We start from the raw sequence: 22,335 nt of genomic DNA, 5'->3' as shown, positions 1-22,335 counted from the left end.
CATTGTTGCTCTTGGCTACTCTTCCCCCTACCTAATAACAGATTTTAATAAATCATACCAAAACAAAAAATATACAAAAATATTTGTATAATGCATTGTAGAGCGGATGTCTGCTTGGAAGGGTTGGCTATGATGTCAGGCAATTAGGCGTGGCAGGCTGGGGTGGGTTGACTCGCCATTAATGTAACATCGACATCTGATTTTCTGGGATTGGCCACAATAGCTCGAGCCAGAGAGTTGGCTTTTGTTCAGTGAAGCAACAACTCATTTTTAATCTTCTAAAAAAAATATCTTTTGAAATTATATATGTGAATATGTATTTAAATGTAGCTACATACATAAGTATGTATGTATGTATTGTTAGCGCGCGTTGGGTTAAAAGTAAACTGCACTTCATGAATTCGCGGTGAATGTGTGCGTGTGCAAGCTGCACTCAAACCTAATCAGTATTCATGAAACGTTCTGCTCTTTTTTTTCAATTTTTGTGTATTTTAACAAATTTGACGTATCCAAAATCGGATAAAAAGTGGCTGAAATTTGTGTAAAATTTTTTTATGAAACGCTTTTGAAATGTTGAGAGAGTAGAACATCTACGGTGTTTTGAATTATTAAGTAAAAGAATTTTTAGTTTTGTAAACACAAAATAGGGTTAGTTTAAAGTACAGTTATGCATTTTTTACTTCCTTTATATTAGTTTGTTTTAATGTTTTTCCGCCAATTTCCATAGAAAATTGGAATTCTTGCAATCCGGTTTTGAAAAACTTCCCGCAGCGGTAGAGTCTTGAAATTTGGAACAGATATCGTAATGCGATGACAATTTACCACGAGTGTAACAAAACTTATTTAAGTGGCCCAGGGATCGGACAAATTTTAAGAAAACTTCCGAACTTGAGAATTTTGTTTTCAAGTTTTAAGGAAATTCACGGTAACTCAAGAGATCTGCAACTTTGAATGAAGATTTAAACTCTATTAGGTTGTAATATTTGGGGAAAAGAGTTTTCTAGCTGGGACAGGGGTCGCGATATTCAAAGATATTCAGAAAGTCTTTTTACAAAGTGTGTAATCCTGCGACTGCAATAAGTTTTTTTTTTCGTAGAACTAGATTCTTGAAACTAAAAACATACTTCAGAACGCCATGACAATGCAACATCAGGGAAAAAAGTTTTCGCTAGGTGCTCCAGGGATCCTGAAAATTAAAAATCCCTTCGAACTTAAAAACTTAATTAATTAGGTTATAATATTTAGGATATAAGATTTTTCTAGATGGGACAGGGATCGAGATATTTTGAAAGTCCTTTTACAACATGTGGAATCTTGCGACCGCTATTCGAGTCACTTGTCGCAGAGCTAGATTCTTGAAATAAAGAACATACTTCAGAACCCTATGACAATACAGTATCAGGGAAAACAGTTTTCGCTAGGTGGTACAGGGATCGTTAAAATTAAAAAATCCGTCCGAACTTGTAAATTTTGCTTTCGAGTTTTAAGGAACTTCCCGATAACCCAGAGTCATGAAACTTTGAATGAAACTTCGGAATTCATTAGGTTTTAATATATAAAGGAGAAGATTTTTCTAGATTGGACAGGGATCGAGATAATTAGAAAGTCCATTCACAACATGTGGAATCCTGCCACCGCTACTGAGCTAGAAACATGAAACGTTACACATAGTTCAGGTCACCTTGACATGCTTTGTTGCATACAAGACATAAAAAGAAGACAAACAATTTTTAAATACTTCCTTTATATAAATGGACCAAAAGAAACGAAACATGTCTCTAATATTCGAATTTTAATATAAACTCTGTAAAATTTTTTATGGCGAACAAAAATATGAAGGTGGAGTGCAAGAAATATACTTTCGATATAACCTTTACCTAAGTCCGGCAATCTGCGCTCCATTTATATAATTTTGTTCCTCACAAAATTGTTTACAGTGTTTATGTTAAAATTAGGATACCAAAGCTCAACAAGAATCTGTCTTTGTCTAAAGATACACTTTTCGTTTCTTCTGGTCCATTTATATAAAGGAAGTATTTAAAAATGTTGTCTTCTTTTTATTTTATTTTAATAAAGCAGGAAGAAGGTATCTACATTAAGGACAGCTGCCTCTTTCTAATACCCCTGTGGCGAGCTTAGAATATATTTTCCCATCCTGCATTTATCACAAAAGCAGCAGCAGAGCAACTCTTTAACCCTTTTCAGCTTTAAAAAAATTTAGACAATAATTAATCCTCAAATCTGTAAAGTGTGAAAATTTATGCGCGTGGCATGAGCGAGCGAAAAAACCCAATAAAGCTTAAATAAACATATTTCAAATTGGTGAGTTATACAAGTAATTGCTTTACAAAATGAAGTTTGTCCCGTATAGGCGATGGGTGCGAAAGCCTGAATCATGTGCCGCACTTTTGGAGAGCTGGTCGGGATGGCATTTCATCAAAGGCAGAAAAGATCAGCCGTAAGTATCCCGAAGACTGGCAAAAGTATTAGCTTAACATCATCTCGCTCCAAACCTTTGAAAGGCTTATAGGTGTGTATATCAAGCAGAGCTGTCCCCAAGAGCTTCGTGGAGCTTCAAAAAAATATTCCACTTTCACCTTTATGCCGTGTGACGGCAGCTTTAGGGATTCAGAAACTCTAGTGATGAATCAGTTTTCTCATAGATATTCCTAGGCCAAAATCTAGGAAGCTAAATTGGACCGTTGAACAAATGACGGAAAATTGCAATATTATGACACACAGATAGGGGGTAGGCCGAGATCCTGTGTACTTATAAAAAGAGAGATCAAATTTATCCTCTGCGCAATTTCAGTAATGACGAAAAGAAGTTGTGGCTGGTTATGACCTACGTGGGTTACACCGCCAGCAATTGTATGCAAAGTTACCATTGAAGTAAGATGCTGAGGAGGATGCAAACTATCGTGGAAACCGATGTTAATTCCTACCATCTCACTTGGAACAGCTCAGATACTTACAGAAGAATCACTAAATCGTCATAATCCCAAATGCGGGGAAAATCTCACTGGTCTCACCCAAAGATCTTAGGCCAACCAGCTTGTCCTCTCTCTTTTTAAAAACGCGCAAACTCTTGTATGTTTTCTGCTTCTCAATGCCATTTTTGTAATTATTGTATTCTATATTATATATAGGAACGGCGCTTCATTCCGCTTTCAAGCTAATTGAGTGTTCCCTCGACAGATAAATAATTGTGCTGACTGCATTTCTGGACAGAGCGCTGCTAGCACTGGCAATCGTGTTTACTCTGGAGAATTCATCAGCAGATTGCTGAGTAGGGGAGTGATGGCTCAGAAAAGGTGAAAAGGCAGGTGTTTTGTCTTTCCTGTTTTAAGTAGAGTTTGTGAACGTACTTATTCAGGACGTCGAGGGTAACGGCGGCAAAGTTATGGCTTTTGTCGATGATCCGGCAAGCTTTGTCAAGAGGAAATTTCTTAATACACTGGTGGACTTTTTGCAGGGTACCTAGATGTCGGTATCATGAAAATAATTGCGACGTCGCCCTAACCTCACGATGCTCCCGCAAGACCTATGTCAAAATGAGCAGAAAAGAAGTAAGCTCCGAGGGCTTATCTGCTCCCGTGATACTAACTTTAAAGTCTTTGGTCAGACTTTTGGAGCCGAAGCTTCTTTCGATTGAGTATCCACCTGATACATACCTAGAATATTTAAAATGAAAAATAAAAATTAAAACCCCAAACACATAACACACTAACGACTCTGATCACCATTGGCCATCCTCCGCCTCTTCTAACTAAATGCATCTGAAACATTCATTTCTAATAATTCAACCGTCCGTCTAGTGGATAGAGCCCAACTTACATTAAACTCACTATCCCCGACAATTATTTTACAACTATTTCAATCCCTAATGTCCAAGTAACCTGGACATACACACAAAGCATGCAACCACTCCTCACGCAACACCACACACACACATCCCTCTGTTTCGCTCAGATGCTCTAATGGAAATTGTATTGAGAGGACCATGACTCGTTAGCAGAAACCCCAGACTCAGTAGAAATCAGATGTCCGTATTTGCAACAAACGAATTGTCTCGGATGTGCTCGAAGGGTGCTCGTGATCAGGTTATCCCATACAACTGGAGTTGTCTAAATTATAAAAAAGCAGAGCTTTGACAGCGTGCGGTCGTTGGCTGTCAATATAAAAATTTAAGCGGCAAACAAAAGAGCCGATCTACTGGGCAGATTTTCCTACTACAAACTTTAAAACGACAATATGTCTGCCCCAAACGTTCATAGGAGTATTTTGTAATAGTAGTTTTAATGAAACCGGTTTAAAAAGAAAAAAATTCTGAAAATGGCTTTCCTGCGACAGCAACTCGCCTGGTAAGATCTAATGAGAATAGAAGTGCCTTAGTGATAAAATTGCTTTTTACCAACTTTTCTTAGTAACTTGCTGATATCGGGAACTGCAGAATATGGAAAGATAAGATATTTTGCCCAGAATATGTACTCGGACATACTATAAGGACAATTAAAGATGTTGATGAAACATTTATTTTGATTTTATACATCTTTTTAAAAAGATCGACTGTATATGATATTCATTTTAGAAAACAACTTTTTATTTGAAAGGAATCAGCAAATTTCTACAAAATTAAAATTAAACAAGTAAGAAAGGCTAAGTTCGGGCGTAATTTTCTATTCTGTGTGATAAGGTCAACCGACCTACCAAGTTTCATCGCTTTATTCGTCTTTGGTAATGAATTATCGCACTTTTTCAGTTTTTCGAAATTTTCGATATCGAAAAAGTGGGCGTGGTTATCTTCCGATTTCGTTCATTTTAATTAGCGATCTGAGATGAGTGCCTAGGAACTTACATACCAAATTTCATTAAGGTACCTAAAAATTTACTCAAAAGTTATCGTGTTAACAGACAGACGGACGGAGGGACATGGCTAAATGTATTTCTTTTTTCGCCCAGATCATGTTGAAATATAGAAGTCTTATATCTATCTCGATTAGTGTATGCCATTACGGGGTACCGTTATGCGAACAAAATTAATATGCTCTGTGAGCTCTGCTCAGCTGAGTATAAAAAAAAAACGTACAGAAACAGTATTTATGTAGATAATTTATGATGGCGACGCTGCAGAACAAAAGTCCACTGATATATCACTCGGAATTAAATTTTTTCAAATAAACAATTTTTTTATAATGTTTTGACAACCAAAATACAAAAAATTGGCCAGCTGACGTTCCTGTTGCTGTACATGCCAGCTTTTTTGTCGTTGTTGTTTTTTCCGTCATTGTTACAAGCCTTTGCCGCTATGCGCAAAACATAAATCAATCAATTAACGAATGTCGATTTGTTTCTTTAATAATCGAAGCGAAACAACAACAACGTTGCACAAGCCATACAACTAAAACAAAGTAAAATAACAATAACGGAAATGTAACAACAAAACAATGTAACAAAAACAACTGTATAAAAAAGTATGTGTGGGTCTGTTTGTTGTTTTTATACTCAGCTGAGCAGAGCTCACAGAGTATATTAACTTCGTTCGCATAACGGTAATCCGTAACGGCATAAACTAATCGAGATAGATAAATGACTTCTATATATCAAAATGATCTGGGTGAAAAAAGAAATTTATTTAGCTATGTCCCTCCGTCCGCCCGTCCGTAAACACGATAACTTGAGTAAATTTTGAGATATCTTGATGAAATTTGGCATGTAGGTTTCTGGACACTCATCTCAGATCGCTATTTAAAATGAATGATATCGGACTACAACCACGCCCACTTTTTCGATATCGAAAATTTCGAAAAACCGAAAAAATTCGATAATTCATTACCAAAGACGGATAAAGCGATGAAACTTGGTAATGGTTGACCTTATGACGTAGAATAGAAAATTAGTAAAATTTTGGACAATGGGCGTGGCACCTGTAATTGGTAGCCGTTGAAGATATCACGATGAAATTTGGCAAGAGCGTTACTCCTATTGCTATATGTGAGCTAAATAAAAATTAGCAAAATCGGATGACGAACAGGCCCACTTTTTTAAAAAAAAATTTTTTAAAAGTCAAATTTTAACAAAAAATTTAATATCTTTACAGTATATAAGTAAATTGTGTCAACATTCAACTCCAGTAATGATATGGTACAACAAAATACAAATATAAAAGAAAATTTCGAAATGAGCATGGCTCCGCCCTTTTTAATTTGATTTGTCTAGAATACTTTAAATGCCATAAGTCGAACAAAAATTTACCTATTCTTGTGAAATTTGGTAGGGGCATAGATTCTGCGACGATAACTGTTTTCTGTGAAAATGGGAGAAATCGGTTGAAGCCACGCCCAGTTTTTATACACAGTCGACCGAACGTCTGTCCTTCCGCTCGGCCATTAACACGATAACTTGAGCAAAGATTCTTCTTTGCTAAACTTAGTTCACGTACTTATCTGAACTCGCTTTATCTTGGTATAGAAAATGGCCGAAATCCGACTATGACCACGCCCACTTTTTCTATATCGAAAATTACGATAAATGAAAAAATGCCATAATTCTATACCAAATATGAAAAAAGGGATGAAACATTGTAATTGGATTGGTTTTTTGACGCAAAATATTACTTTAGAAAAAACTTTGTAAAATGGTTGTGACACCTACCATATTAAGTAGAATAAAATGAAAAAGTTATGCAGGGCGAAATCAAAAGCCCTTGGAATCTTGGCAGGAATACTGTTCGTGGTATTACATATATAAATAAATTAGCGGTACCCGACAGATGATGATCTGGGTCACCCTGGCCCACATTTTGGTCGATATCTCGAAAACACCTTCACAAATACAACTAAGGTCCACTCCCTTTTAAACCCCTCATTAATACCATTAATTTGATACCCACATCGTACAAGCACATTCTAGAGTCACCCCTGGTGCACCTTTAAGGCGATATCCCGAAATGGTGTCCACCTATATAACTATGGCCCACTCCCTTTTAAAATACTCTTTAATACCTTCTATTTGATACCCATGTAAGAGAGATGTAGTGAGAGGAGTAGAAGCAGATGAACAGAGGGTATGATATGGAGAGGCGAAGCGAAAAGAAAATGCAAAAGGGAAGAAACGAAAAAGCGGAGAAAAGTAATTCAAACGGAGAGAAGAAGAGATCGTAAAAAGAGAGGCAGAGAGTTAGAGAAGAGAAGACTGAGAGCAAGGAACAAGCTAGACTGAAAGGGAGGAGGTAGGACGACAGTGAGGGGAGAACGGAGATCAGTAAGAAGAACAGTTCAAAAGGAAAGTGGAAAGAAATGGGAGAAAAGCGGAAGGGGTGTGGAAACCGAATGGGGAAAGTGAAAAGGGATTCGAAGAGGAGGAGAAGAGAGAAAGGAAAGAGAAGACAGAAACTCAACCGTAGTCGGGAGCACGGATAAAACTCCCCAAAACTTCGGCAGGCTCTTTATCGCTACAATAAAAGGGAGAAGAGAGATGGAGAAGAGAAATGCGCAATCCAAATTTTAAATCAATCAAAGCCTTAGACCGTAATGTTATTACAGCCAATGATAACTTGCAGGTATTTTATCTGAGTTTAATTAAAATATTCGAACTAAAAAATATTTAAAATTCATGGTGCCTACTCACATCATACAAAAACGAAAACATAACTGACTTTAAATAAATTATTCCCCTATCGAAAAAAGTGTCCCTGCTCTACTCCCAAACTAAAATGTGTGTAAATTTAATGGCACCGCTGAGCCAATTTTCCTCTTTTTTTTTTTTGTTTTTTTGCTCTCGAAAAACCAACCACATAATTCGTGATTAATTGAAATACCAACCGACCAACTCACTTTGTTGTGTACATTCACCTCTGCTAGGCGACACGAGCTACTGAGCTACTCGAGTAGCGGCGCCACAGTTGGATTAAGTGTAGTAACAGCAGTAGGAGCTCATCTAAGCGCAATAATGACAGGCAGGTGTGGGTGAATCAGTAGACATTGCCTGCCAGCCAGCCAACATGTATACTAATCATCATAGATACTAGGCTGGTGTGTGTGAATCCGTGTTAACTGTGTTAACGTCGCGCCCAGAACTACAAAGCTCAACCTGCCAGTGTCACATCATAAGTTGCCAAAAGAGTCGACGAGAAGCTAGACCAAACTAATTGCATTGTCACCGCAGTATTCTAAATTAAGCACATGGTACTGCCACTACTTTTATGAGCAGTGTTGCCAGATGAGTGGGCTAAACCTCCCTTTTTCTAGTTGAAGATTTGAATATCAAACGAACGGGACAACAAAACTTCGCCAAATACTGTTTGGGCTTAATCTGACTCCAAGTAGCATAATAAAGTCTGATGACTCATAGGTCGTCTCCTGTCTCGGAACAATGAAGGCCTTGCGGGAGACCACTTACCCTGTTACGCAAATGTGACAGATGCCAACCTGCAAAACTTAGCTACTCAGAATGCAAAGGTCAAGAAGAATCTCCACCTTTATCCTTAACAGTCTAGAGGGACCTATTGATCTACAAATATAGGATTACCGTACAATGGACTCAGAACATACCGGACAGGCAAATAGATCGAAAGCGCCCTTCGCGAGATCGTTGGTCTCTGAACTACAGAGTTTCTTGAAAATTGAATGTGAAAGGGCATGGAGCGCAGGTGTGTATAGTTGCATGGATTGGCTCTATGCTCAGGAGTAGAAAGAAAGAAAGAAGAAAGCAAATGAATCCCTTAAATAGGGATCCTATCATAAAAGCAGCATTCTGCGACATTTCGCGATGAGCCTGGCGAATCCCACAAAAGCGGAGTCTGTCCTTTTTACTAGAAAAATAAATTGTCACACCTTCAAGTTGCCGAAACTGAACAGCACAACTTTAAATGTCCCTTGTGAAGTTTAATATTTCGGCATAATTCTCGGCTTATAATTAAGTTTAAAAACGCATGTTGGCGGGAGATAAAAAGGGCCTTCGGGAGAAGCTGTTGCCGGTATTTACAATACTATTGAAAACGGCACAAAAATGCAAACATACGCAAGCTAATCATTCGTACCGACCGACTAACTCTTGCAGTACCTTACAGACGCAGGTCTAAACTAAACTGCTCCAAGACAGTACGGAGGCGAATGTAGGATCTTTGTTGATAGCCAGGTTTCCTTAAAGGCATAATGGCCTCTTAAGGCCCCCTTTTTGGGTAGCTGGGCACAGCATTATTGAGGAAATGAATTTGCTATATGATGCTCAGGAAAGGTTTGGAAATGGATCTGCGTAGTCTCACGAAGATAGAGGAAAAGTCAGAGGCATAAGAATTAGCGGAGGGAGAGGAAAGGACAAAGAACAGGCAGAATATTGGGTAGGGATGGAAAATTGGGAAGGAGTGATGAGGAAAGGGAGAAATCGGGAAAGGGAGACCGAAACCGGGAGGAAAAGGGAGAGGAAAAGGAAGGAAAAGAGCAAAAGGAAAAATAAGAGGACTAGGAAGAGGAAACGGATGATTAAGAGGAAGAAAAAGGGGAGAGGAACGAAACTGGGGAAAAGAGTGCTAGGAAGAAAGTGCGATAGTAAAAGGAATGGAAGATTAGAACGCGAAGAATAAGAAGGAAGATGGGAGATGGAGAGTAACGGGAAAAGGACTGGGAAAGGAAGAAAGAAGTTACCGGAGAAGAACTAGGCAAAGCCAGAAGAAGAAATAAAGTTACGAAAAAGGAAGAGGCCGATAGATATAAATGGGCAGAGGGAAATTATTATGCTTAGAAGCGGGGAAGGATCGGTAAAAACTTTAATTCCTCAATTCGAAAACTTCAGTGCAATGTTTGGAAATTTTTTAAATTTCCTTTTCTGAATTAAATTCGTCACCTATGGCAAAGCTGGTTCCGCAAGGTGCCGGTCACTCCTCGCCTCGCGCTCCCTTTGCTTTTGCATTTCCCACTACTTTATCCCCCATTCCACATACAGACATTTGCCAGCACAATATCCGGTAATTTTCAAACGACACAAATTTAGACACGTTTGCTGAGTTTACAGGTGTTTGTGCAACAACAATAACAAAAACAATACAAAAAAAATAGCACGAAATACGATAAGCATAAATTATTTTGGATAAAAGTGTAATATGTATGTGAGTGTATGTGTGTGCTTTCATACATACCTGCATCCTGGAGTTGTTTAGCTGCACACTCAGCACATTCGGCGCACTCAGTGCAAACGCCAAGCGAATCATCATCTGGTGAATGCTGCTGTTGTTGCTGCTGTACAGGTGCTTGTTGTCCTGTTTGTTGCTGTTGTTGTTGTTGCTGCTGCTGAGCTGCACTACCAACTGGTGGCGGTGGTGGCGGAATTTGATTATTATTACGTGCAGCCAGCATAGCAGCACGTTGTTGTTGTAACCTTTGTATAACCTGCAATTGTTGGATGTGTTGTGCGCCGAAAATGTGACCACTCAAGGCACCGCCTAAGGAGTTCTTCAAACCATTGTCCTTGTAGCCGTCGGGAGGACTTAGAGCAGCCTCATCAACGAACTCAATGGGTGGCGCGAATTTGGGACTCTGTGTGGAAGAGAAGAGAAAAGAAAGAAGTTAAAAACTTATTTACGGAATATTGTATTTCCTTATACTATTTTCGTTTATGTATGTGTGTTTGTATGTTTTATACGTGGTGTGTCAGGTATTTAGTTAGTCGTATAATGGCATCAGTACCTGGGTAACCGCACCAAACGCAGCGGGGTTAAATTTGCCTCAGATATTTTACAGTTTTAAGCTTTACCATTAATCATCTTCATCTTAATAAATAAAAAACACGTGTTACTATGTTTGAGACCAATGGACTCCTAAGCTACTGAACCGATTTTGAATTTCTTTTGCACCCCGTGTGTAGTTTGCAATAGCTTGAAATACAGGATAGGTGACTGGGTGACTAGGGTCTCGAAATATAGGCCAAAACGTGAACCCGGGCACCCGTAGAATGTATTTATAGAATATGCATATCAAATGAAATCTGTTGATAAGTGCTTTAGTAGAGGGTAATTTTCATACCGCTGAGTGACTAGGGTCTCGAGATATAGGTCAAAACGTGGGCCCGGGTATCCCTAGAATGTGTTTATAGAATGTAGATATCAAATGAAAAGCTGTTGATGAGTGCTTTAGCAGAGGGTAATTTTTATACCCCTGGGTGACTAGGGTCCAAAACGTGGACCCGGGTACGCCTAGAATGTGTTTATAGAATATGGATATCAAATGAAAGCTGTTGATGAGTGCTTTAGTACAGAGTAATATATTATCCAGAGACGGACCGGGACTGGGATTAGGACTGGGACTGAGACTCGGAGTGGGACTGGGACTGGGACTGGGACTGGAATAAAATACATACCACTCTCTGGGACAGGCAATAAGGGATGCAGAAGAATGAGAAGAAAATGAGAGAAGAGAAAAGAGAGAAGGAGAAGGAGATTGAGAAAGAGATAGAATGAGACGAAGACGGAGATAGATGAAGCGAAAAAGACGGGGGGAGGAGTGAATAAAGGATTAGGAAAAAGTGAAGAGGGGGTAGGGCAGAGTCAGACGGAAAAAGCTTATTAAAATGTATGCAGATAGGCCAAATTTAGGGCAGAACAACGTCTGCCCGGTCTTCTAGTATATGTATATAATTAAAATTGGATAGCAACCCTATTTGAAAATATGTTTATTGAAAAACTATGTGAAGTGTTTTCGTTTGATATCCATATATAAAAAATGTTAAACTACAAACATTTAACAACCTTGTCAAAGCAGCCACAGCAACAGCTTGCAAATTTTAAGATATGGAGGGGGTTGACCCGCACAATTTTCAAATCTAGAAGCATCTTGTAGGGTGTGTCTGCAAGAATGTGTAGTATTTCGGAAGAAGAAACGGATAGTCCCCGAAAATTGGAAAGGGTGGTACCTATACCAAAGCCTGGGAAACCAACTAACGTAGGAGAATCATATCGTCTGATATCTCTCTCACCGCCAGTAGCCAAGTCACTTGAAGCCATTCTGCCCCGCTACTTCACCGCAAACCTGCGACTTGGCATTCGAAAACTACATAGCACTACCAGCGCGTTAAACGCCCCGAAAGCCTTGGGGAGTGTTATCGATGTTGATGGTCCTTTATCGGATGCAGATCCGGTACGTTCCGGTAACAAGCACCATGAATACACCAGCCCGACCATCTCGTGAACGATTGAGTATGAACACATGAAACCTTCAAGGCCATAACGCCCTCCCAACCCCTAGATCCGAGAGGAGCATGGAGGCACTAGAACATCGCCACGGGTATGTGAGGTTGACAATTGGTTTGGAGAATCTATATTTTGCGCTAGCAACCCCTTGAATCAATTTGGTATTTTAGCCGTCTCTTACGACAGGCATACCTTCCGCGGGTATATTCTAAGCCCCTGACCCGCTGGGGGGACCCCCTTCCTACTCGTTTCAAAAGGTGTACCGCAAATGATCTGTCTGGTGGGCAGGCATCGGTGCAATTCAGGAACGTAACATCTAAGCCCAGAAGAATTTAACAAAGGGTGTCACAGCGTGGTGTTCTATCTCCGCTGGCCCACCCGTTGTTGAGCTTTGTTATAAAATAAACGATTATCTCCCTGATTTCTCCAGTTGTTTCTCCCCACGAAACCTGATATTGTCACCGACTGCCGGCAGCAGTTGAGGTAAAGATAAAGAGATGCTCACTACCATTTACAAAGCAATTGGACGGCCGCTTGCGTTCTTCGCGTCGCCGATATAGTCGCAGAGGCTAAGGGTTACTCACTGGGAAAACTACAGGCCTTAAAACACCGCTCTCAGAACTGCTGCGGGTTGTCTTCTTATGGTCCCAGCACACTGCTTACACAGTGAGGCGAAAATACTCCCCATAAGGGAGAGAAATGAAATGCTGAACAGTTTCTGCTGAATACCCAGAAACCTGGGCATCCGAAAAGGCCTCTGATTGAAGAGCCCGCGTCTCCTAGAGACTTAATATGTCAACTCCGCAAGTATTATGAGAAAATATGGGATCTGAGAACTCAGCCTTATGAGAAAAAAGAGCACAAAAAATTCCTCAGAGAAATCTACCAAAACACGTCGCATCTCTATGCCAGGAATTAACCGGCGAACCCCGTTCTTAAAGTCAAATACCCTGAACTCGCAGTTGAGGAAAGCAACTTCCCTCGGAGACGCGCGTCACTCTAGCTCAACTTCGATCTGGATAATATTGTAACACCCCTTTCTCTCGGGTCCACCCCTGTTGAAACTGCAAGTTTCCTTTGAATCCCGTTAGAGGATATTGATGACAATTTAGGAGTAGTTGCGCCTTTTGGATGGGGCAAAGCACTGCCACAACAGCAAGAAACGTATTATTATAACATATGGCTTGGTTCTTTATAGAGTTTTTCAGTTCGGATGGAGAAAATTCAGGTAACGCTTTGGACATATCCAGTTTATGTGACATCCTTACGGACCGGACTGTTCATCCCAACCTTACCTGACATTGGGCGCGGTATTGAAATTAAGGCAATATTTACTCACAAGTTTAAGTAAGCTCTTCGTTAAAGTTATTCGAGACGTGTAAGGCAATATATTAGGATTACACAGCCCCATCACCATCCATCCTTTTTAGTCCTGCAACTAATGCTTAATAACAAAAATGTATGCAGAGCTTTCATACGAAATACTCTAAAATTCAAAAAAAAAAGCAAACGCCATTAAAGTCATCTTTAATTCCAGCCTCGCACTTTTTTATGTTCCCACATTTGGACGACAATGCAAGCGCAGCAGCGAACACAAAAAAAGTTTGTACAAACACATTTAAGCTATTGTACGACTACACGACTAAGATTTGTATGATTGTCACTGATTTATGTGTGTCCTGCTATAATAGTTTTGTACATGACTTTTTTCTAAGCTCTGTCCGTCAGCTACTCCTCCAACTCTCGATATATTCATGCACAGGAGCATTTGTGTTGTCGCACGTTCGCTGTACGAAATGTCGTACAATGACTTCATAGCACGTTTTGAATTACACTACGATTCAGTCGGATCGGACATTGATGTAGTTGTTGCTTTCATTGTCGTTATCGTCGTTCCGTCGTCAATGTAACAGCTAAAGCCGGGAAGTCGCTGCAATCCATCATCAGCATGTTTCAGCTCACCTCCCTCGTTCTCACCATCCGCACAGCAACTAACAATGCAGAACATCAAAAATTCATATGACTATAATTGGTTGACAGAAAATCATAATTTTCCGGTCACATCAACCTAACAACCATCACTCAAATTCACACTATGTACATAATAACTGTATTTAGTAGGATTTATGTTTACAAGCTTCATGGGGTTAAAGGAGTGCGTTATGTTTTTATTCGGTTAATTAAATAATTACTTAATGCCAAGACGTCCGTTGCTTGCTTCCATAATATCCTAATGGGGATCAAATCAAAGAATGAGAACTTGGTGTCAACATTTCTGGCTTACAACAACCACCTCGCTGGTTGATGTAGTAACTACCTTTTCCTCCTCTCCTATCATCTAAGTCAATATAAACGCTATGTTCTTTTCTGCTCTTTGAACATAGAGCTCGTGCTGCGCAACCCAACGTTGCACATTCCCCAGCCTCATTTGATGGGTTACCCAAATTATGAGTCATAGAGCAGGATGCCAAAAGAAGAGCCTTATCGTTTTCCTGTTCAAGGACTACAGCCGCTAGGCCCTCAGAGCTGAAAAGAGACAACATTAATGGATGCAGGTGTTTTCCTTACTACGACTGAAGCAATCAACCACCACCCCCACCCCCCCCCCCCCCCCCCCCCCCCCCCCAAATGCACCTAATAAACAACGAATATGAGCGCACTAAGTCAATCCAAATGTCAGAAAACTCACAAGAACTAGGAAGAGTACGCTCTATATTAATTTACTGTGTTGAAGGATAATTTGCAGCATCTTTGAATTATTTGTCCCAGTTAACACCTTCGTCGTTACATTTACGTTTTCTGTTTTACCTATTTAAGTTTCTCGAGTTCTTTTGCACCTCGAGTACTTGATTATTGCATTGAGGATCGGTCTTCCTGAGACGCTGGACACTGGAGCTTGTGGTGTTGACCCTCCTACGTAGGCGAAGTCATATGCAATCGTATGTTGGTATATTAAAGATTGTCGCCACGCAGAAGAGCAGCGTATCCTCCAACTTTACCACCATCACCTCTGTCCACCACCTCGCGTCATATCTTTGTTTTTGCCTTAAGGGGTCTGGAACCCCTACCTCTGGGCATCATAACGTGGCTCTGGGCATCATAACTACATAGTACCACCCTGCTAAATTAAATGATAGAACCGGCTCACACAAGCTCATCCATAACATCGTACTCATAAAGCTCAATTTCTATAAATCGTCTCCTTTTTGTAGACACTTGCCACAAAATTTTCTACGATAAATTAACGTCAGTCAGGAGCTGCTTCGCTATTTCATTCATGCTCTCGGCGAGAGCCGTAATCACTGCGTTACCCACTTAGCGTCCCCGAGAAAGTAGCAGAAAGTTGCTTCTTCGATATTGAAATCCCTCTGTCCTACAGCTTTAGATATACATGTCTTGCCGAAGCGTCTGGCCTGACACACGACTCCACGATTTGGTCCTGTCTGCTGCAGGTATCGGTGAGTTTTCGTTGAAAAACAGCTGAATATACCCCTTTGCTGCACATAATCAAAAAGGCATGATCTGCATAGTACTCTGGCGGTTTTTGGCTTATTGTTTTTTTTTTCTATAACTGAAAATTTTCATTTTGTTTTTGGAATAGTAAGTAGAAAATTTTTCAGACAACCTTCATCATCAGTACGCTTTAGGCGCGCTGCACTAACCATTTAACTATATAGCGGTGGTTTAATCATTACAAAAAAAATTATTGTTCTGGCCTTGAGCTCATTTCGAACCTTGAATACTTTATCAGTAGGCCGATAAAACAAAAACAATTGTTAATGCTCACCTACTTTAACGGAGATTTCTCAGACAAACTTGCGCAAGATGAGGTCTTCCCTCGGCAGTAGTTTCCCAAAAGCCCAAGCGAAAGCATTTGTACTTTGAAGCCTTTACTCGTATGTTACCAGGTATTTCAAAAAATTAAAATAAATGTAAGGCCCAATAACCTCCGAAGAGATTTTAGGCCGAGCTCCTCTTCCAATTTGCGTCGTGCTCCTCTTGATTTTTCCTACAAATTGGCGGGATGGGACCAACTTGTTTTATGCCGACTCCAAACTACATCTGCGAGGCAGATGAGTTTTCACTGAGACCTTTCCATGCAGAAATACACTAGGAGTGCTTGTCAAACACTGCCGAGGCACCCCGCTTAGAAAAATTTTCTTCAAATTGAAAAAACTAAAATTTTGATGTTGCTTTGCGGGGCATGAACCCAGGATCTTCGGTGTGCATGCCGGAGCACGTTACCATGACAGCACGGCGGCCGTAAGGTATTTACACTTCCATCTACAGAGCGGCCTTCAAGATATCCTCTGTTGGGTATTTTACATGTCAATAAGAGTGCGATGTCCACCTTGAGTACATCAAAATCATTGGCACCCATTAAGTGCGAATAAACTCGTCTTTGTGAGGGATATGGTCCTAGTTGAGCTATTGCGCATAGCAGATCACCCTGCCTGTCTGCAGTAAGTCCAATCTATTGGTGACCAACTTTGATATGGTATTTCATGTGATTGCAGCAATCTTAAAATCAAATAAGTAGGCATCTGTTCATTTCATCAAACTCTTCTTGTCTTACTTATGTAAAAGTAACTTGAGGGTATTATATTGATATTCGAGGTTCGATAGCTGTATCTCTCTTCCTATAAGACACAATGGCAACCTTGACAAATATGCAAGCTCAATTGCTAATACACAGCTCCATACATATGTACATACATCCTTATCTATGCAAATATACTTTGTTAACCTGCCAATTACGTCAATATGAAAAAATTAAAAAAAAAAACTGACACTAATCGTTAGGATGGTTTGTCAAAAGTCGATAGATGTTTTGCATGCCAAAATGTGATAAGGCAGATTTGCTCATTTATTACACAAATCGAATGAACTTCGGTGCCGAGGTAAAGCTTACATGCTTATACACATATGTACATAGTACCCAACAGATTTTAATAAAGTATATCCCAGTGAGCATTTTGAAGCTTGTGATTATGTACATATATTATTTTGTAAAATAATAGGCATAGTGTAGAGAAAGTGAGACGGCTTAACTAACTCGCACTAAAGTGTGGGGGAACAACTTACGTCGAAATACCCTGGAACATTTTTCTAAAAAGGCAGCAGCTTAAGAAGGCCTTCGAAAGTATTTCTACAATCAAAATTTCTCAGCAAAATTCAACTATTTTAGTACATACGTCGGCATAATACAACTAGGTCCCGCCAGTTTATAGTAAAATTTTTATGCCAAAATGGACTCCCAATTGCCGAATCCGTTTTATAAAAATTTTCTAAAGTACTTTAATATTTGTTGTACATTTTTTTGTCCGCGCTTTGACCCAGGAACCTTCATTAGTTAGAGCAGCACACTGCTTCTAACAAATTCGGCTAAACCCCCAGTCATCTCGTACGGAGCTATCAAATACTCAACTGGTAGTAAGTTCAGGCTCTTTGCGGTTACTCCTGCCTTTAAGGGAATGAAAGAGCTAAGCATTTTCTGTGCACCAGCTAAGATGAAGTATAAGGCTTTAAAAAGGGGTATGTTGTTCAACAACCCACATTTTCTTGAACATAAGAAAGAATCAGGGTCCTGAACGTCTGTGTTTTTATTGACAGCCTACTTTGTGGGATCACACCCCGGGCAAAGCGATATACAAATTTTAAAAACAACTCCGAGTGTATTTCTGGCATGAAAAGCTCTCAGTGAAAACTCATCTGCTATGCAGATGCTGTTGGGAGTCAGCATAAATCAAGTAGGTCCCGTGCCGCCAAGTTGTAGAAAAAATTAAAAGGACAACAACGCAAATTGGAAGAGAAGCTCGGCCTAAAATCCCTTTGGAAGCTATCGCGCCATTAATTATAATTAAAAAGGATTTATGGCTGATCATGAGTTCTTGACAGAATATGTATCAACTTCTCGGTCCTATCTAGACTTATACATTGGCAGTTTCGTAGAGTCTTTTGACGTCTATTTTTCTTTGTGTGTTTCTGTTGCACAGTTTTAGCAGCAAGGACGACGGCTCGGATTATGGCTACCATACTGGTGGCATGCCAACCGCATATCGCAATATGAGTTATTTTGTTTTTCCATTGGAGGGTGGTCATATAGCTCAGTAGATCTTTTCACAACTAAGCCTGGGATTGGGGACGAACATGTTTCGGGCGATGCAACATTATTCCACTAGCTGGGGTTTCATCACACAGGCTGAAATTTCGGCCTGTGAGTCCATATGCATTCTTTGCTAACACAGTCTTTGAAGTCGCAAAGCGTAAATTTTATATCGTTGAAGGGGCATCACACTTATCAGTATTCCAGGAGCTCGTAGAAATCGTCTTTTAACGGATAGTGGGGTGACGTTCCTCAATGTTCGTGAACGATAGCATAATGAATCCGCCAACGAAGTTACGCCGCAACAAATATCACAAGTCTTTACGGTCTTAATACCATGTCTTGTTCATCGCATCATTTTTTGCCTTCAGGAGACCATCATTCTGTAAAGCAGAGGTACCACCACATATTAGGATCGGACATTGCAGGTTCAAATCGTCAAATAGTACACCTTTAATGGTTTATAATGGTCGTGATAAAAAAATATATCCCATTTTTCGGGCCTTGTGTTGATTTTCATTAGCGCAACGTTGCATTAATCTATAGCAAGCCGTTTAGTCTAAAACTGACGCCCGCTTGCAGCGGCACCTTATGACAATAAGATGGTGCCGATAGAATAACCGAACTAGGCTTTAAACTGATTGTTTCGGAGTGCTATTTCAAGGTCGCCACCTTATGACATAAGCTCGCTACCAAAGTGATATTCAGTGGCCACCCACAAGATACAAGGACAAAAAAGTCCAAAAGTAGTCCGCAGCTGGAGTCACATGCTAACCAATCGGCCGGAAAATGGCAATAAGAATCTTTCCACACATGCGTGGCCTTCTACACAAAGCTCCATCCTCCATTTCGATTTCATTCCATGAGAATGAAAATTGCGAAAGCCGACGAGCAAAATTCAAAATATTATCTGGGATATCACAATATAAATTGCATACCAACATTATAAGTATTGTGGTGTGTGTGCATGTATGCACACAATGTCACTGGTAATGATATTTTATCCTCCTATTATATAAAAAAGTTTTTTTCTTCCGGGAATATTTTATTTCAGTGGTATGATCTTTCTGTAGTATGTACTGTTTTTTTTTAATTTATAGAAAGAAGTGGGTAAAGGAAAGGAAAAGAAAAGAAAGGAAAGGAAAGGAAAGCAAAGGAAAAGAAAAGAAAGGAAAAGAAAGGTAAGGAAAGGAAAGGAAAAGAAAAGAAAGGAAAGGAAAGGAAAAGAAAGGTAAAGAAAGGAAAGGAAAGGGAAGGAAAGGAAAGGAAAGGAAAAGAAAGGAAAGGAAAGGAAAGGAAGGAAAAGAATGGAAAGGAAAGGAATGGCAAGGAAAGGAAAAGAAAGGAAAGGAAAGAAAGGAAAGGAAAGGAAAGGAAGGGAAGGGAAGGGAAAGGAAAGGAAAGGAAAGGAAAGGAAAGGAAAGGAAAGGAAAGGAAAGGAAAGGAAAGGAAAGGAAAGGAAAGGAAAGGAAGGGAAAGGGATGAAAAGGGCCCCACTGGAGATAGCGAAGCTATCGGAAGATGGGGTGGGGGTTGGCGAGCGTAGCGAGCACTGTAAAAATTTGTAAAATTTGCTTCGCAAATCAGGACTATATTTGTATATGCATGTGTGAATATGTATGTATACATTAACATGTATGTAGGTATTTAAGAATTACTTAGATGTATACATAGTTATATGAGCTTTGGTGATAACAATCCCAATTTTACTTGTTTTTCTTTGGTGACATAAAAAAGCTAAACGGGTATTGATTCGCCTACAAGTGCAATGTCGGTAGAACTTTGGAATTGAACACGTATTTCTTTGCACAAGTTATGTATTTACCAGGTTAACACAATTTTGGCATTCTGAACTAATTGTTGTTTATAATTTGTCTAGGTTATGTCGTGTAAGCAAGATTTGTCAATTGGAAACTTTTCAAATACTCACTACAATTTGTACGAAATTTTTTGTGTTGAGCTAAATTAACCATCGCTGAAGGGTTGTAAATATATTTTGTTCTATTCTATAAAGCAGGTAACGCTTTTACGTGATATTTCGTTCTTTTGTGAAAATTGTTGCCTGCTCGCAACGCAAAAGCGTTACACTATTACCCTGCATAAAATGGCAGTGTGGCAGTGCAACTCTGCTAAGCCAGCTGATCGTGATAATTTATTTTCGTAACTTCGCAAATTTTTAGCGAAGAAAATTGAAATGAAGGAAATAATTGCTAATGAATTTTTATTATAATTGACAGCGCGTTTGTGAAAATCAGCTAATACACGGGGTAGCCATTTATGTTCTTTGCATGCACTATAAATGTTGAACATTTTCTGGGGTAGGAATAACTCTATTAAGGCTTCACCATTTACTTTGGCCACAATTTATTGCAGAAAGGAAAACGCTATAAGTGTAGTACACTTAGAGAATAGCATGACAAAAGTATTAGAAGCTAAACACAATCTCTCTTCTCGGCTGCCATAATGGTCTTTTTGATTTAAAAAGAATTTTAAAATCACTCCCCCAAAACTTAGTAGAAATGCCAACCTAAAGAAAACATTAAAAATATTTGTTGGTTTGTAATTTTTCACTTAAATAATACGATATTAGTTAAAAATTGTGTCGAATTGTTTTAAAATCGGAATTTGTGTATATGGCAATGAGTTTCCACTATAGTGGATGTCGCAACACTTTCTGTAAGGGTCCTATGTAAAAATAGATGTTTGATGAGAAGCTTTTTCTGCAGACAAGTGACTTTACGAATTCAATGTGGAGGCGCGGGATGTTTGGAAAATACCTTACTTTTTAACCTATTCTAATGGAGAAGCGAATATTGGGATTAGAGACCGCCCTTGTTGGTCTTTTTGATTCAATCTGTCATGACTTGATTGCTACGTTTTTAACGCTCAAAAAGTACTCGCTACTGCTGATAGTAATGATCTTGGTTGAAGGTATCTGCGGGTTTATATTCTGGACCTGTTCTTCGCGGGAGGAACTCATTCATTAATTAATTCTTTAATTCGCGTTTAACGGCCTAACTAGTGGATTTGGTCATTTGGAGCCCAAGGGATATAAAGGCTTTCTTCACCTCGCTCTCAGCTGAACATTATCCTCCAGTTGGAGTACGATACTTCGTGAAGACTGAATTCACCAGCTGTATGATCAAAGCCAGCACCCATGGCATAGAGATAGCATGCTGCCATATCCAACAAAAATATTTAGGTAAATGTTTATAATTCTATTCTTCTCGTCTCGTAGACGCAGATACGTTTCTAAAGGCCCAAATACATTCGACTTTTGCGTCGTTTTGACGCTTACGTTGAGTTAACATCTGACTTTGAAGTTAAGGCGCCATTACGTAACAACATAGAGACACCCAGTTAAAACTGGTACTTACTCTTAATTCAGTATTTATTTGGAAAATATTTCAAAATTCAGCATAATAAATCTCAGCCAACAGGAGCAAACGAAAACTCATTTTAATCTCATTAAGAACATAAACAAAAAAACCCACAAAATGGAATACTGAGAACTAAGCAAAACGATTTACATAAATACCCAATAAGCAACATAAAAAATTTTACAAAGTTAAGATAATATGAGAATTCTAAATTTAAATTGGAAAATTGTTTGTAATTAGATAATAAATTATTTTTAAAGCATTTCAAATCAATTACATTGCAGTCATGTTTGATAGGGATTTAAGGATATGAATGAGGATAGATTTAAGAGCTACACATTTTCAACCCAGTAATAAGGAAATGTAAATTTTTGTTGAGAAAACATAAGGTTGATGCGGAAATACTTTTCAAATTGAGATTGAAAAAAATTGTTTATTTGGTAATGACAAACATGCACACTTACACACGTATGTACGTATTATCTAAATATGGTTATGTTTTCGCAAGAAAACTTTAGCATGACTTTTGTAAGCTGATTTGTATAGAAATCAACCACACACCTTAAACTATGTTCTGGTCTAATTAAAAAATGTCACAGAGGTTGGCCACCAATAAAGGAAACAAATCACATACCCAATTCAAACAAAATGAATGTACGAAGTAAAAT

At 39.1% G+C, this 22,335-nt stretch overlaps 1 protein-coding gene across 1 annotated transcript in view; it reads right to left on the bottom strand.

Annotated features, from left to right (window-relative positions):
- The window catches only part of LOC137248818 (uncharacterized), an 87,154-nt gene that overhangs the window by 23,614 nt on the left and 41,205 nt on the right, over nucleotides 1–22,335 (bottom strand). Inside the window, exon 2 of the mRNA XM_067779716.1 lies at nucleotides 10,136–10,532. Within this exon, the coding sequence (XP_067635817.1) occupies nucleotides 10,136–10,532 (397 nt within the window). The remainder of the gene's footprint in view (nucleotides 1–10,135; nucleotides 10,533–22,335) is intronic.

The sequence above is a fragment of the Eurosta solidaginis genome, chromosome 4 (genome assembly GCF_040869045.1).
Source record: "Eurosta solidaginis isolate ZX-2024a chromosome 4, ASM4086904v1, whole genome shotgun sequence".
In the NCBI taxonomy this organism is placed as follows: Eukaryota; Metazoa; Arthropoda; class Insecta; order Diptera; family Tephritidae; genus Eurosta; species Eurosta solidaginis.
The sequence above is the reverse complement of the archived record's forward strand: the minus strand, read 5'-3'. Positions and strand labels throughout refer to the sequence as shown.